The sequence below is a fragment of the Brienomyrus brachyistius genome, chromosome 6, assembly GCF_023856365.1.
Source record: "Brienomyrus brachyistius isolate T26 chromosome 6, BBRACH_0.4, whole genome shotgun sequence".
Taxonomy (NCBI): domain Eukaryota; kingdom Metazoa; phylum Chordata; class Actinopteri; order Osteoglossiformes; family Mormyridae; genus Brienomyrus; species Brienomyrus brachyistius.
In genome coordinates, this window is record NC_064538.1 from 10517456 (window position 1) to 10535000 (window position 17545).

At 45.8% G+C, this 17545-nt stretch overlaps 1 protein-coding gene across 1 annotated transcript in view; it reads right to left on the reverse strand.

Moving 5' to 3' along the window:
• Positions 1-1258: 1258 nt before the first annotated feature.
• The window catches only part of LOC125744482 (dedicator of cytokinesis protein 3-like), a 59696-nt gene continuing 43409 nt past the window's right edge, over positions 1259-17545 (reverse strand). The window contains exons 26-53 of the mRNA XM_049016333.1: positions 17356-17502; positions 16571-16669; positions 14987-15081; positions 14516-14591; positions 14101-14201; positions 12552-12610; positions 11385-11533; positions 11184-11269; positions 10865-10891; positions 10639-10734; positions 10434-10494; positions 10014-10107; positions 9406-9554; positions 8162-8248; positions 7754-7858; positions 7487-7628; positions 7228-7394; positions 6876-6962; positions 6344-6523; positions 5149-5232; positions 4857-4973; positions 4528-4631; positions 3931-4066; positions 3379-3460; positions 2556-2671; positions 2305-2389; positions 1983-2065; positions 1259-1868 (exon numbers count right to left, since the gene is read on the reverse strand). Of these exons, the coding sequence (XP_048872290.1) occupies positions 1392-1868; positions 1983-2065; positions 2305-2389; positions 2556-2671; positions 3379-3460; positions 3931-4066; positions 4528-4631; positions 4857-4973; positions 5149-5232; positions 6344-6523; positions 6876-6962; positions 7228-7394; positions 7487-7628; positions 7754-7858; positions 8162-8248; positions 9406-9554; positions 10014-10107; positions 10434-10494; positions 10639-10734; positions 10865-10891; positions 11184-11269; positions 11385-11533; positions 12552-12610; positions 14101-14201; positions 14516-14591; positions 14987-15081; positions 16571-16669; positions 17356-17502 (3291 nt within the window). The 3' untranslated portion in view covers positions 1259-1391. The remainder of the gene's footprint in view (positions 1869-1982; positions 2066-2304; positions 2390-2555; positions 2672-3378; positions 3461-3930; positions 4067-4527; positions 4632-4856; positions 4974-5148; positions 5233-6343; positions 6524-6875; positions 6963-7227; positions 7395-7486; positions 7629-7753; positions 7859-8161; positions 8249-9405; positions 9555-10013; positions 10108-10433; positions 10495-10638; positions 10735-10864; positions 10892-11183; positions 11270-11384; positions 11534-12551; positions 12611-14100; positions 14202-14515; positions 14592-14986; positions 15082-16570; positions 16670-17355; positions 17503-17545) is intronic.

A 17545-nucleotide genomic window follows, 5' to 3' on the forward strand; every position in this document is an offset into this window, starting at 1 on the left:
TGTTTGGAGATAAAGGAGGCGTGTAAAAACAAGTAGAAAACGAATGTTGAGATTTTGTTTTTAGTATGGGGGCTGTGGTTAAACAGCGGAACATCATTAATGAGTAGATTATGGTTTAATGGAAAAATGAAGGAAATACTGGATTTACTAAGTTGGACGGAGCCTTTCTCCACCTGCCTTGTTAGTATAAAGGGCTCCAGGCATATGAAATGGGTGCATAGAAATATGCAATAACATAAGGAAAATAATGTCTGATGGAGAACTATGCTAACTTACTATAGGGCCAAAAATGCTACTTTTGAGGATCTCTGACCACTGAGTAGCATCCAGTTGATTATTTCACTGGAAGGTCATACAATTCTCTGCCTGACTTGTGATATGTAGCATCTTCTGTGGATACCAAACAGTACAGTTGGAATCTGCACCCAGGTGAGTATTATGCCCTAAACGCTCTGCCCACTGAGCAGTGGCCGATTAACTACAAGGAAACTGAAGCGGTGTGAAAGCAGAAATTAAGGTTAGGCTTAGAGGGAAAAGTGCAGAGAAAACTGATTTCAGGAAAACATGGGGATACCATGTTGGAATAATTTTTTTGTTTTCATTTTTGTGGAATAGCAAAAATGCTGGAATGTTAATGACAGAAAAAATCAGATGTCTCCAGGCTCCAGCTGTTCTCCTACCTCCCTCTTCTGCTCCTCAGCACCATCTGCATTCCCACACCCTGTCCACCATGCCACCCCCGCCACACCTCCTGGCTGCTGCCGACATCCTCACATTCTCCTAATCTACTCTCCCTCCTGCTCTCCCCCGGAGCCCCGCCCACAAACCCCATAGCCATCGCTGTGTCTCTCCAGAAGCCCCGCCCACAAACCCCATAGCTGCCTGTCTACCCTGAAGCCCCGCCCACAAACCCCATAGCCGTGTCTCTCCAGAAGCCCCGCCTACAAACCCCATAGCCATCTGTCTCCCCCGAAGCCCCGCCCACAAGCCCCATAGCCGTCTATCTACCCCGAAGCCCTGCCCACAAACCCCATAGCCGTCTGTGCCTCCCCCTAAGCCCCGCCCTGAAACCCCATAGCCGTCTCTGCCTCCCCCGAAGCCCCGCCCACAAACCCCATAGCCGTCTGTCTCCCCCGAAGCCCCGCCCACAAACCCCATAGCCATCTGTCTCCCCCGAAGCCCCGCCCACAAACCCCATAGCCGTCTATCTCCCCCGAAGCACCGCCCACAAACCCCATAGCCATCTCTGTCTCCCCCGAAGCCCCGCCCACAAACCCCATAGCCGTCTGTCTCCCCTGAAGCCCCGCCCACAAACCCCATAACCATCTCTGTGTCTCCCCTGAAGCCCCACCCACAAACCCCATAGCCGTCTCTGTGTCCCCGGAAAGGGGCTAGGGGATCTTGTGTTGCAGGGGTGCTGGCAGAAGCATTGGCTGCTGCCGAAAGCCTTCTTCAGGGCGACAGACCTCCCTAAAATAGGGCTTGGATGTAAGCGTGGGATGATGCCCATGGCACAGATGGGCATTATTCTGGTAATAGAGATGATCCTGTGGGGGGCCGGAGTTGACGCCCCCAGGGGCAGAGTGGCTGCGGCACGGTAAGGGCTTGGCAGAGTGGATGTCGTCGGGTTCAGAGGAGCTGTAATGAACATACAGGTAGGGTGACCCTGTGACCTCGTCTGGAGTCCAGGCCTGACTGGGAATGGACTCTAAGGTGTCCGTTCGACCGGGTGGCTCTGACGGTGGGGCACACTGGCTCTCGCTCAGGGAGGACACGCCGCTGCTGGCACTACCCGACAGGGTAGAGTTGCTGCCATCCAGGCCAGAGTGGAGGATTGTGGGCGAGGCAGGGATGGGATGCAGAGGAGACTGCGGATCGAGACAGAGTCAAGTTCACCCACTGTCACTGATGGGGCAAGCACTGCTGGAACGGCCAGCCGATCATGTGACAGTGAACAGGTGTAAGACACAGGCGAAGGATACCTTTCTCAGTGACCGGGCAGGGAAGACAGGATGGGCATCACTCATATGAGGGTGGGCGGGATCAAAGTGCGTCAGAAAGAGTCCTAAATGGCAAACAAAGCACGTAAACATACACAGAATGGGCACTATGAGCTAATTTACAGCTGGTTCACATCATTGGGAAGACAGCCAGAGATGGCCCCTAGCACCAACAGCATTACAGGGCAAGGTGTAGGAGAGTCACACTATTCTTCAATGTTGTTTAATGCTTTAATTCTGTACATAGAAACAAATGGGAAAAATAACGAATAACAAAGGTGGGCTTCATAAAGAATATATATACCTCTTTCTGCCAGTGAGAGGTTTGGATCACTGCATGGCTTACATGGACCACTCTGGTGGCATAGCGAGCGCTGGAAATTGTTGGGCTGCAAATACAGGAAGATGTGATGTGCAGTGGAACATAACACCAGCTGGTCACTGCGAGATGACAGGAACGGCGTCTACCTGTTTGTTCCCAGACTGGGAGGAAAGGTATCTGCCCAGTTTTTTTCTCAGCGCCACCAGCCTACCAGGCTGCTGTAATATGCTTACCTGCTCGCTCTCAAATGCACTGGGGTACATGGTGCTACTGGGCCTTTCCTGATGTCGGGGCAGCAGTGTCATCAGCTCCCGATTATTCCTGTGCTTATCTGGCATGGAGGGGGAGCCTGTCAGCGAGTACAGCATAGGACAGAGGAGGATATGGTATGTAAGCCACGAAACCCAGAATATGCATGCATTTCCTTTCCCATTTCATACTCATATCTTCATGTTTATTTAAAATTAGTCTTGTCTTTCCACTTATGAATTTCCTGCATGTGCAGTAGAATGTGCAGTTCGAGGTGGCCGCAGGCAGGCAGACGCATGATCGTACTGCATGCAGCGGCAGGGAAGAGACCCATTGTTATGGATACCCTCAGCCACAAGAGGGCGACCTCACCCACTTCTGCTTCGCAGTCCCCATGGGAGGAGAGCAGAGGAAAGGCAAATTCCTATTTCCAATTAAAAGCAGGGCACACCCACTAATCAAACCACAGTACTGTCTAGAAGTCACTCTCAGAGGACCCAGTCTGTGCCCCTGCTTTACATAAACCTCCCAAAGACGGCACCCTCGTGTGCTGTCAGCTTTCGTGTTTCTGGCCTGCTCTCCTAATGCCCATTTCCTGTTCTTGACTTCTTGTCTCCAGCTGGGTACTTTGTATCTTCCTCCTGCCTTGCTCTGCTCAGAGTGTTGAAGGTCTCACGCCCTCTGCCGCAGGTCTAATAAGGTCTATCGCTCGTCAGCAGTCCTGGCTGCCTTCCAGCGCCCCGAGGCTCAGCGATGTAGATCGGCAGTCACTGTGGGCAGGATGCCGTCTCCTCATTTTACACTTACCTCTTCCACTAGAGTGAGCAGAGTTGATTATCTGTGAGGGTGCAGAGTGCGTGGAACTTAAGCTGGAGGAGGAGGGGCTTGGCTGAAGAGCAGGCAGGGAAACAAAAAAGCAAATAAACAACATTAACAGAGCCTAGGAATGCTTCACCCAAAGAATGATATAATATTCACTTCACCAATGAACATACGCAAACAAGAATTTTATAATGTTCATACACGTTCATGACGTCATTTCAGATATGACTCTTTCAGTGAATTCAAGCTTCAGCGAAATTCTGCAGAATCTGCGCTTCCCAGGAACCCAAGGTGTGATTTTAACTTCCAGTGCCACCATATTCCCAGTGAATGGTTATAATATTATATGCACTGGACAAGATAGAGATTTATATTAATAATTTAAATGCAAAGTTGAATCCAACTTATATTTTGGGGGATGTATGTGGTGCCCTTTATGTAACTGACAGAAGTCATGGAAGAGCAATGAAGTTAGAGGCTGGCAGGGGACCCTAATGCAGTTGTTATTAAAGGTGGTCAGGTGTCGAAGGGACATACCTGCATGCGGATGAAGTCATCGCTTTGCTCACTTGTCAGGCTGTCCGTCACGATGGCCAGGTTCCCCATCTCGGTGGAACTGTGAGAAGACAGGGAAGACGACGACTGACGGAAGGAGCCCAGCAAGTTCATGTGTCTGCAGGGCGAGAAACAGCAGGAAGCAAAATAGTCAGCAAGGAAGCCCTAAGTGGGTAAGCGGCAGGACACACATCACGGGCATGAAGTTAGCAAGCTTCCTAACATCAGACATGCTTTTCCTTTTTCAGCTTATTTACACTTTATTCCATTAGGGAGCAGGACACAAAATATAATTTTAGATGCATGATAAATGTTCCCTGCTTTCTGCTAAATACCATAAAACAGAGGTCACATGTGAAAATGTGAGGTCAAATGAAATTAGGGTGTCCAAGCATGAAGGAAAGCTATCAGCTTGTACATGCGTGAGGCTGACCCACGTGCACTTGTACGGTACACAGACAACTGTGCACCATGTGTGAAGCTGACCCATACATGCTTGTACACGGACGACTGTGCGCCATGCGTGAGGCTTACCCATGCACGCTTGTACATGGACTGTGCACCATGTGTGAGGCTTACCCATGCGCGTGCATCAATCTCATACTCTCAGGGTTTGTTGCAAGGCCTCGGGGAGAGCTGAATCTGGAGCATGTGGGGCTCAGCTTTTCTAGGCCTGGCACCCCCTGTAGGCAGACAAAAAAACATGCTTTAGTGCCCCCTAGCCCTAGAACTGGATAAAAATACAAAAACTATTTGTAGGAACTGTTTGGGAACGAAAAAGAACATGAAAAGGTTGTAAGGTTTTGGTTTATGATACAACAGAAGCACATGTTTATGAGGACACATCAATAAAATCATTAGATCAAACGAGTGATTAAACATAGACAAGTGCCAGCCAGCAAACTGACCCGACAAAAGCCACTCCTCATCATGTAGAACTGGTCAACCAGCTTCTTATGCAGGGGTCGCATATCTGGCTGCACCAGTCTCTCATGCACTGCCAGTCCAGCTCCCAGAATGTGCACCTGGATATCGGCACCATAGAAAAGGATTCAGCACCGGGCTGACACAGGCTTCACCAGGCAAACACATGGCTTGTTTCCTCAGTACTTCAATAAGTGAGCACTGCGGTCTAAGAGAAGGTGCTAGTCGTCAGATCTATTTATATGCATCACTGTTAGCCAGAGACTGTGGCCTCACCTGTTCCTGCATGGCAGCTCTGAGCTTGCTGATCCTCTCTACATCCTGCGGGTGGTTCCCGATGTACTCCTCATCGAAAAACGCCTGCACAAGGACCACACTTTATCATCATACACAAGACCTCAGTCATCGATTCATTAAGCTGATAATGTAAAGAAAAATGTGACCTAGAACGTAATCCAAAAAATTATAGATATATTTGAGAGAGAAATATAATGTAAGAGATTTTAAAGCCGACAATATGATTGTTATTCAGCGGAATTAAATAGGAAACTGTGATGGAGAAATATCCATCCAATTTCAGAACCCAGTTCTCCAGAGCCCAGCCTGGAAGCTATGGGTTCAAGGCAGGGAACAACCTAAGATGGGGCACCAGATGGGGGGGGGAGGCACCAGAGTACCCAGAGAAACCGCCAATGACATGGACAGAAAGAACATGCAAACTCCACACACCATGATGGAAACTCAAAGTTGACTCAGTACTGACTACTGCGCCATCATGCCGCCCCCAATACAAAAATAAAGATATTTCATTTTTTTCCCCCATAATCTGCAACAGGCATGTTTTTCACTTCAGTTGATACTAGGGGTAACAAGTAAACTTTTAAAATAAACCTGTTTTGCTTAGTTTGGGCTTGGTAATTATATACACGATTCAACTAATTAAATTGGAACTTCTAGAATATATAGAATAACAAGATTTCAATACACAAGGAAAAAGAATATCTTTTACATAACCTGTGCCACTTGTGAAATGGCAACCACAATCATGTTAGAAACACCTTGGAAATACTTTGATTTATCATTTAGAAATGCTTATAAATTAAGTAAAAATATACTAGGATATCTATTTAACGAGGAAATAAATCATTTTCTGCAGTGTCTTACCTATCAGGGGATATGGGGACCTTTATGTAAAATCAAGTGGAGCGCAGCTACACACCAGATAACAGGTAGTACATGATGCACGATATTAAAATTGACAATAAAATGTCTGACACATTTACTTTCAAGTTCATTACAATCCATCCATGGTTTAATGTTTCGTAAAGAACCTCAAAATGTCTTATCGTGTCATTTCTTAGAAACATTTCAAGATGAATGGAAGTGATTTAGAGATGACTGGCAGTGAGTTATAGGCATCTTTAGCTTGCCATACAAGCTCCCCTAATGGTTTACAGATGCTGGCCCTCACCTCCTGGTATCTGGCCACGCCCCCGTTGACAGCAGCATCAATCACCCCATTGAGACACATGCTGAGCTGATTGACGTTGCCGTGTGACTGCCGGTGCTGGTACTGGTTGATCAGCATGCGGATCTCCTGGTTCTTGTTCTCCACCACGGAAATAGCGTTCTCCACTGGGCTCACCTCCACCTGGGACACACAAGCGGCTCGTCCAATCGTTACAGAGTAAATCTCTGACATAACCCAGCAAAATACAGTTAATATATGGTACCGGTGTAATAGCAATAGTATCAAGATCCTGAATGGAAAAAATGACAAAAGAAACGAAAAAATGCAATGTTACTTATATGGTACCAGTACAGTACTAATGAGAAATAAATGTGCAAGTGCTGTCACAGTGAAGCAGCATCTGTTACATCCAAGATGCAGATCAAGCTTCCAGGCTTTAGAGATCAACACAGCTGATGTCCAACCAAGACACAGAGGCACCTGGGCCTAAGCGATAATAACGGCACAACTCACAGCGAATAATGCCACTCACTAGATCGCGCTTTTCCACTTGGGCCCAACGTGAGATACTTGGCAGTGGATGAGAGAGGGTCAGAGTCGTCCGTTCAATCCAAAGGCTCTAAGGAAACGCATAAGCTGACTCAGTAAATCTAGATCTAGATAATGCCTCAAAAATCACCCAGGAAAGTTTACCTTCAGCCAGCCAAGCCTTTCCAGTGCTGCAGTGATCAGATATATCATCACCAATACAACTCATATGACCATTTACATGTAGCTACCAACTGCATTGTCAATTTGTTATCTAGAAAAGGTAGAAGACTGCAGTCAGCATTGTGCTTCAGTGGTAGCTGATGGCAGTACAGTCAACGACGTCATGTGACTACCTTGATCTCGTTCTCTCTGTCTTTCATGCCCTTGTGGAAAGGACGATCAAAGCGAAAATGGCGCACATTGTTGACACGGTAAAAGCTCTTGATGCGGTCAGATACGCGGTGCATGTGAAGCACGTCGGCATTCTCTGGCACAGGGGTTACTGCGTAAATTTGGAGGTCTGGGAAGAACCGTGTCAAGGGCAAAAGGAGGCACACAGTTGTATGACGACGCGACACACGGTTAACAGAAGAGACGGCTTAGTTAGGATACATTGACCATCAAATTGCAAAACGGAGTCATCTGGTTGACTAGGGAGTTGCATGGCAATTGCTTCTGGAAATTCTCCCAGCATCCTTTGCTGGAAGGCTTCAAGCCGCTCATAATCATGTCCCCGGCACACAAACTCCTTGTTCTGATTGGAAGATAGAAATGAAAAAGGCAACGTATTTGCATTATTGTTCCGATCGGTGCGTTAGCGCCGTAGCTAATGAAGTAATTCTTGCATAAACCTGGGTAACAGAGTTGGTTTTGACCTACCCTAAGGAAGAAAGGGAATTTCTTTCCATAGAAGCCCACTCTAAAGAACTCGGGTTCAAGGCGTGGCTGCTCCAGGATGTTGTCATAATAAGTTGCTTCCAACTTCTGCCATGGGGACGACACAACTTTTCATTAAGGCAGCCCTGACTAATATGTCCACACTGCCAATAATGCTTATATTTCTGAGATGAGAACAACATAGATGACATTTTTAAGTAGAGTTTGAGTTGTAAGGTATTTACGGGGTTCCAACCATCCATCCTTACCACTTCCCACTGCTGAGGGTCATGGGAATATTCATAAAGCTATATAAATGAGTGTAGTGAGGCCCAATTAAGGTCAAATGCACCAGGGCTGCAACTGCAAGAATGAATTAACTGAAAGTGCGAACAACGGCGCCTCGCTCACCCTTATCCAGCTCAGGCTCTGGTAGTCATAGGTAGCCTCATACTGGGAGGCCAGCTCACGGCACACTGGTATTCCGTATTCCCAGCTCTGCACACAAACACACAGGATTTTCTGTGGTTTACTGTTGGAATATGCTGGTTTGTTACAGGCAAGTGATGCAATTTTCTAAATTAAAATGCTGTCATACTTAACCAGCTTAAAAGGCTATCAAAAGCCTGTAACGAGCATCAAATACAATTTTGGAGACATAAATTTATCTCCTCAAGCCATGTTTTGCCCCAAAAAACAGTACATTTACATTGCAACACAGGAACATCTGCTTACTACGTCGACAAAATATGCCAACAAAAGAAGGTCTTTGTTAAGGGACGTGTTTTCCTTTGGCATAAATTACATTAGCATAAGCACATCTATATGAGAAGAGAGGGCAGGGAGAAATGTCCTGTACTCCTGCTTGTTTAAGAATAGGGTAAATGGTGGTAGCATGCAAGTATCTATCCGGTCCCGGTGAAGCAGGCATCATGTAATAAACGAAGGTAGGCATTGCTCTAATGACCCGGCACCTGGCTGATTTATTTTCCTTTATGCTTCAGACAACAACATCCATGGCAGTGGAAAGGGTTTCTTTTTATGTCAGCTGTTATCCTGCTTGTTTCCAAGGCCAGCTCTCACAGCGCACTACAAAGAGGCCACGTCATCGCTAGTGTATCTTGCACGGGCATTTCCTACCTTGCTCTGTGAAAATGGCACATAATGTAAGCAACCAGCATGCTAACAAATCTCAAGTAACATGATAATTTTGTGCATCCAGTTTTCCATAGCAAATCGGACTCGAGCGTATTTTGCTGCTCGAAACGCAGAGCGCTATCACACGTTGGCTTCTTTCACACTCCGCTGACTCAATTTCCAAAGCTATCCTCATAGCTTAGTGCTGAATCTCAAAATGCACAATATGGTTACTCGACATTGACGGCACTATGGGAGAGAGTGCACAAGAGGGTGTTGTTTTTATGCAGACTGTTGGTGTACTTCACTTTTCTGCCACAGGGGGCAGACGAGTTGCGTGATACACCTGCAGCAGAATCTGACTGAGACAGATACTGTAAATATTATCCAAAAAAAAAAAAAACCCTGAAGAAGAGAAACAGGCCTGACGCATGTATGCGTGCATGTGTAAATGCATTTGTGCATGTATGTTTACGTTGTGCATGTGCGAGGATGCGTCTGCACGGGCGTAAATGTACCTTTCCTTTGTTGAAGTAGTGGATGATCTTGCGGCTCAGGGTCTCCTTTCGCTGCCACTCGCTCTGGGCCGGGTAGTGAAGGAACTCCCTGAGTGGGCGGGCTTCCCAGCGCAGCAGGTCCCAGTACAGGAGCAATGTGAAGCCAGCCTCTGGGGACATGTATGTGGCTATCAGTGTAAGCGTGTCTATGTGCAAGGAGAGCTGCAAAGATCTAAAACACTGCTAATACAGACTGTCCCTGACGCACAGCTGGGTTCCCTTCCGACAGACAGGTGATGCCTCAGTATGGACGTGTGTTGGGATAGGAGAGTCGCACTGACTTTCGGTGTGAGAATCAGACTGGGAGATGCGGGTGCAGCTGGGATGGTCACGCTGCTGTACAGTACACTACTTTCCCGCGGCAACTATCTTACGCTGCGCAGCGTCCACTAGATAGCGTAGCGCTGTCGGGCGTACGGCCACCCGAAGTTCATTTTTACAGACTGTACTTTTACTTAAAAAAACAAACTAACTAAAGAACTTCGGTTGTATGAGCGAGTCTTGGTCAGTCGTGCAGGTTGTGCATCAGGGACAGTCGGTAACTGAGATGGCCTTTCGGCTGTACTCACCTGTATAGCTCTCCGTTTTCAGGTGAGCATTACACAGTTTGTGGATGTAGCGAATATACAGCTCTTCTTTATTCATGTCAGACTTACCGAGGCTCTGGGGAAAGAGCAAACATGGCCACAGAGCAGAACAAAAAGCCCATCAACCTTTTTATCAACACTACACAACGTTTGTTTACAAACAGCCGTTTTGTTGATATTACTATATGCCCTTATGTGGAGCGATTATCGCAGTATGCGGACAATCTTCAGCTTTATTTCATACTGAATGAGCAAACGGGTGCGAACGATTTTTAATTTTACCACTACTTTGTAGCAAGAGTCAAATATGTATTACAATTCTATTTGTAAATAAAAAGCAGAACACGGGTGAATTGTGAAGCTTTCAGTTAATAAGTCATTCCGGAATTTCATTCTGGATACCAGCAAGTTGATTGTGCAGCCTGTTTTCTTGTTCTCCGCTTCGCCCGCTTTCAGGCAGTTCCTGGTAAGAGAGGACACAGATCTCACAGCACTCTCACGCTCGACGGCCCACTGGCTTCTATTCTGATTGAGAAACTGCAACTAATTCGTTAGCGAGTCTGTTGACGTATATTGTAGTTTTTTCTCATCAGGCACTGGGGCTTACTTGTAATCAAGCACACGCTCAGTCAGTCGCATGACAGACGTGACGAAAGAGATGCTCATCTGCCTCCAGGTCTCCTGCTCGATCCGTTCCAAGAGGCTGGTGAGACAGGAAGATCTCTGTTACCAGTAAGAATGTGGAACGAGACTAATGTGTAAAAAAGCAAGTAGCAACCCTGGGCTTAGCGCTGGCATTGTTAAAGGCTAGACGGCCGGGAAGTTTGTCTTACCTGGGATACGGGCCAAAGAGTTGGGTTCTAGTCCCCCGCAGGACGGAGAAAAAGCAAGATGATTACCTTACGGCATAAAAATGTTGCCAGCACAGAGGTAAGAAGCATAGCACTTAGGCTTTTGCGGAGGGCTAAATGTGCATAGAAGAATGTGATAATTATGGAAATAATACTAAATCGAATGTACTAGAGTGTGACACTGCCTTGCTGATGATGCCAGTTTCATTAATTTGCATTTGCGCGATGGCTATCAGTCACAGAACTGAACGTATGAGCATGTGAGGTGTAAGTCTGACGCCACAGGGCTGCCGACACTCACAGCAGGCCGATAAGCTTTCGGTGGCTCTCGTCCCCCTTCCCTTCTGACACCAGGGTGTCCAGCTTGTCAGCCAGCTCCGCCTCCACCTGCAAGGACACAGCAGTAGATGACATCACGGCACGGCCTACCACCAGGAGCTCCTGCCAGGGTGGCACAGCAGTCAGAGAGAACAAGAGAGGCGGCAGGCAGGGGAGGGGTGACCTGTTTGAAGTTGCCATTCCTGCGCTGCTCCCAGTCTATCATGTCATGGAGGATGGGGATCATTATGTTCCTCACTTCATCTTGAGGAACCAATGTCACGCCCAAAAAGGCCCCGATGGTTCCGGGGATAAAGTGTACCTTGTCCTCACCTGGATGCCAAAACAAGTACATCAACACTATATGATGACAACTGACATGTAGCATATGCGATAAATATATTAAGACCAGGTTTGGACTGTCTCAGACTCGGGCTATGCGATATACAGACGCTCCTCTGCTCATGAATGAGATACGTTACAAACAGCCATTCGTAGCTTGAAATGTTCGTAAGTCGTTTTTCAACATCATTTTAAGGCTATATGCAAGTACAAAGAACTAGGATGCTGGGAGTACGCATGCTACGCTGCTGCATGCCGGGGGTAGCAGTCAGAAGTCATACTAGGCGGAATTGGTGCGCAGAAAAAATAATTGATGTTTCGGACAGGAAACAGGAGCCCAATGAACACAATTTGGACTTACAGTCCACTTCGTTTGTATATCTGAAAGTTCGTAAGTAGAGGAGCGTCTGTATATCGATAAAATATTGGATTATCGTCATCAGTTCTAATATCATGAGTATCGTGATGTAGCCTAGATACATGTTTTCGTGCATATTTTACAGTCAAAGTGCATATTTGACAGTCACAAATTTCATCAAGGTATGATTCTGTCATTACCGTAATTTATCATCATACCTGTAACATACACCATAACTATTAGTCAGCATAATTAGAAAAACCCTAAACCACCTGTCATATTTGACTGTTTTCTGTATATGAATTTTAGATTATCATGATAAAAAGCGATATTGTGAATATTGTGATGTCATTTTGGGGCATATCGCTCAGCTCTATCTCAGACTTGCATTAAGTAGGGTTTTTAAGGGTCATTACAAATATTGGTCTCGCACTGTTAAGATGGATCCTAAGCCTGAGCCAGGATTCCCCAGTTTGAGTGTGAGTGGTTTGACCAATCATATTCAGGTCATATGACAGTGTCAGAATGACAGTATTCAAAGGGCCGCTCTATTACCTGTATTACGGCTTTGACTGTTCTGAGTTTTAACGTAATTATTCTGTGATATATTTGATTTTCTGTGGCTCTGTGTGTGTTTGTTTAGAGTCTCACCAAGGTGCTGCCACATGTTATAAAGGTCATACGCCATTGTCACTCTCATGTCTCCATACCTGCCGAAACAGAATACCAGTCTCACACAGGTGGTCTTTACAGAGATGGCATCAAGCATGATCCGTGGTCTGGCAACGTGTCAAGATGAAGAGGAATCATTTTCCTGATCAAACTAATTTCTTAAGACCTCACACAGCAACCTTGCATCTACAGAAAAAAATAAACATCTCACTATTCTATTCAGGGGTGGACTTACAATAAGGCAAGGGTAGGCAGCCTCCTGGGGCCCTGAAAACTGGGGGCCTCATGAAAACAGAATTTCCAGAAGTTACATTCATGGATATAACATAATATGATCGTTTAAATTATAGCAACACGTCTGTTATTTACATTTTTAGCAACAGACTTCAGGATAGACAATGTTGCCCTCCCATCTCAGCTGTAATGGACTATTCCTACTTTGAGATCTCATGCTACCCAGTTTCCTTTTACCACTGGAGTCTAGCAGTAGGTTACCATTGTTTCACTGCCAAGTGAACTGGCACAAAGTAGCCTAACAGAAGAAGATAACGGTGTAAATATAAAAGACTAACATTACATCTCCCGTGTCTTTGATACCACCCTGCGAGAGTGGTAGACAAAATGTGAAGACATGGAGAAAACACAATTAAAGGAGACGTATGCAAAAATTCAAGACTAACTTTAGCCTCCGTGGTAGAATAAGGTATAGGCCAGGCCGGGATCCAGCACAGTTTGCAGATTTCCCTGTTCAAACATACCTGCTAAACCTGATAATTAGCTGATTAAGATGTTTTTCAGCAGGGAAACCGGCAATCTGGCCCTCCAGGACCGGACTTGACGATCCCTGCTACAGGCTATCCTACGAACGGTTAAACTTCATAAATTCAGCCGATCGATCTGCTGGTATGATACCACCCCCCCCCCCCCCCCCGATCTGCCGGTTTCACCGACAGTATTCCCGCCCCCACCCTGTTCTGTAAGTTTTACCACTGGCACTCACACTTTGATTAGCAGATGACTGATGTTTCATCGTTTTTAAATTCCTCTTGTTTCTCTTTCGGCTCCTAAACATACCTGAAATGGCCCACTTAGGAGGCCCCCTACTCAAGTTGGCCTAGGGCCCCCAGAGAAGTTCGTCCCTCCCTGATTGTATTCACACTGATTCCTCATCATCAGACAATCCCTGAGTTAGATGGGTTGCCCACTGTGACATGTTCAGCATGGTGCTCAAAACCACACATAAAGCACAAAGACCTCACACTACCGTGTATTAAAGATTAAGGTTTTTATAAAGCTAGTCATATTTCAGGCTTTAATTAGGTACATGCCCTTATCGTTTCTTATAAGTATAGATTATTTCACCAAAGCTATATTTTCTGCAGTTGTGCTACTGAATGCACAGCTACTGTCACAATTTATAGATTTTAATTTTTAAATTTGGCTCCAAGATGCAGGGTGGTTTCTTGGTGTCCAGACTGAAGCACTGACCACAGTTGGCCATTCTGCTCTGAGCAGTAGGTGATCTTACTTGTCCAGGACTTTATTCCGCTTGGCTGGGCTGAAGGCCTCCAACTGAAGGCTTGGCTGGCTGATGTAGAGGACAGCCAAGCTAAAGTAGGAGCTCCACACCTGTCAGACCACAGTTACACAAATAAGCTCATAACAACATGCTACCGATTGCTGCAGGTAGCCTGCAGGAGCTAACGAACAGGATCTGCCACTAAAGGCTGGTTGTTCTATCTGCATCAGGGTGAATACTTTAGACGTGAGCACAGTACTTTAACCTGTGTTGCTCAGTACAATTAGCAATTTATTGTGTTATCATTTATGAGTTTAAGACCCAGTATAGCTCAAACGTGGTCACATCTGCAGGGATCCACAGAGTGAAGCATAAATCCTGTGTAGGCACACAGCTAACTCAGGATTTCTGCCAAGTAACTCACCTTGAAATCAAAACTGGCCTCTGTGAAATTCTTACGCAACGCAAGCGATAGATGCTGGGTGGTTTTCAGGATGATGCTGTAGGAGAAAAACCGTTTTGTAAATGGGCTTCACAACCAGACAAATCCTTACAAAACAAACATGACTATCCATCGGGACTCAAATCTGAACAAGATTTCCACAGGCAACAAAATCATCTCTTTACTGTCTGATTTACTTCAATTATTTTGACCTTGAATATGAACAGAGAGGGGGCACGTTGTTTCATCACTTATTAAAGCAACACAGACCTTTAGTGGTTTTACTTGTTTCACATGCCTCTGTTCTGTAATTATAACATTAATAGAAGACAATTAATATTCTTGTTCATTTTGTTCATAAATATTCATTAGATGCATAGATATGAGGCATCGTCTCCCTGCCAGCACTGGCACTGAGCACACGAGAGTGCGAGACTGAGCCTGTGAACTTACTGGCTGGTCAGGAGCCGCAACACCACCCAGTCTCTCGGAAACACGCTCAGCTTCATCAGATTACGGAACATACAGAAGATTCTCAGCAGGAACTCCTGAGACAGAGATCGACAGAGAGAGAGAGACAGACAGGCAAACAGACAGACAGAGAGAAACAGAGAGAGACAGATAGAATCAGATGGAGAGAGAGAAAGAGAGGGGGAAAAAGAGAGAGAGGGAAAGAGAGCCAGACAGACAGAGACAAACAGAGACAGGGACAGAGAGGGAGGGAAAAAGAGAGAGAAGAGAGGGAAAGAGAGACAAACAGAGACAGGGACAGAGAGGAAGGGAAAAAGAGAGAGAAGAGAGGGAAAGAGAGACAGAGACAAGGACAGAGAGGGAGGGAAAAAGAGAGAGAAGAGAGGGAAAGAGAGACAAACAGACAAACAGAAAGAGACAAAGACCAATGAACACAGAGAGGAAAGAGAGAGAGAGAGAAAGAAAGAAGACAAAGGTGATGCAGAAGCTTTGGCTAAAACCACTACCAACGTATCCATACTCCCCTAATGTTACAATGCACTGCTATCCCATTGTAGCGGAATGCTTTATTCTTTGCCATTCCTCCCATACACAAATGCCCAGCCGCAATAAAGAAAATGTCCACTCCAAAGAAAAAACTGACATAATCCACAACTTGGCAGCTGCGTTCTACAGAAAGGTGACCGCCGTTGTTCAAAAACAAGCATCTGTCCTACAGATGTGACCTGGCCTAAAAACCACCTCCATCTACCACTATAAGATGATTATCCTCATAACCCAGCATTAGACAATGATTTTTTTTTTCTAGTTCCAACCAGGTCAGACTGCAAAATGTCCAGCGCTTAATTAACTCAATTGTGTTTGAAACCCACCAGAACTCCCTGATTGGACGGTACTAAATTTATTCTTACAAGGAGTGAAACACATTTCTGTGATACAGCCTTCAGCTAAATGGCCATGAACTATGAAACTGTCTTGCCCCATTTAAAAAGGTCACTGCTGCTGGCCATACTGGGTCTATATGGAATTATGTTACTTTTATCTGTCAGCTGCCTATAGTAATAAGCACATTGGTTTCCTTTGCGCTGTCTTAATCAGCCAAGCATACCCACACTGCAGGTGAACATAGCCAGTCCCCCCCCGCCCCCAACACTACCCTTGGCAGGCACAGGGTCGCCGCTGTGGATCGACCCGCTGCTGCTCGCTGAGCTAACAAGAGGGCTGACCAAACACCCAGTACAGTGTCGCTAACTCCCGCTCATCCAACACGGAGGCTCACAGTGTAATGTTAGCTTGCCTGTGGGTGCTGGCCAGTCCTGTGGGCAGGGAATCCTGAAGCTTCGCCCTAAATCTACCCCGAGAGATTCTGCTTCCTCTCCTCGCTTCTGCTCCTTTCTTATTCTCTTCCAAAACACTGTGACTCTAATTGCTGCTTTGTATCTTTTTCACTCCGATGTTCTTGTTAAGTGTTTATAATCCATTTGTAATCGTGTTCATTGACACGGAGCAACTAACTTGGTAAGGGTTGCTATAAAAATTAAATAATAAAGCTGAAGTCACTTTTACCTTGAGTTCATCCTGACTCTGGAAGCTGTCCAGCAAATGCTGGAAGTGAGCATCAGACATCTGACACAGGAGAGAGAGCAGGCAGGACACATACTCTCCCTGCCGTTAAGGAAACAAGGCAAGCCAATCAAATACAGTTTTACAGAACAACCAATAGCCATTTTGCTGTAGGAAACTTAATTCACCGGTAAAAGCAGTTTAAGCCAGTAAGTTATAAACCAGCAGCTCATTACTGAAATTTACCCTGAAAGCTTGTTAGCTTGAAAATAAAGTTGTTAGCAAGTTGTTACAGTATTTTTTTTCATGAAACAGAATAATAATTAATATACTTGTTTGTCTGAACCTTACAATCAAAATTAAGTGTAGTTTTTTAGTTCCTATAAATGACTTTGGCTAGAATTAGAAGCGACGACGGCTTGCGAAAGCATTTAAAATTTAGCCTTTCATATTTATTTTGAAATCTTGAAATATTTCTCAAGACTAGGCCAGGAGATGCATGCCCCTCTGATCTGCCAGCTTGAATGGCTAAATCCCTTAGAAATACTAATTCACAAAGAATACTCGACCATCAAAGAACTCCAGCGCACTTTGTTCTGATGTGCAACAAAATTAGTATAACAATGAGCAGACCCTTGTATATTCACTAGCACGAGATTAAAGGTGGGCGAGGAGAAATGGAGAACTCCGACTGAATGGAGAGGTCTTCGGGAACAGACGGGAGTGTTTCCTACAGCAGAGGAACACATCTCTAATGGATGAAAAGGATCATGCTACCAGTGACTCACAGTAATCTCAGCCGTGCACTGCGGGCAACGCTGCCCCCTGCAGGCCTCCGGGGACTGCGACTTGCTCATGATGGCCTGCAGTGTCTGTAGAAGCACGTCCAGCAAGCTCTCCACCATCATCTCTACCTCCTCCTGCACCGAGGTTTCCTGTAAAGCAGGACAAGGCGTGGTGTTGGAGGGGGAAAAAGGG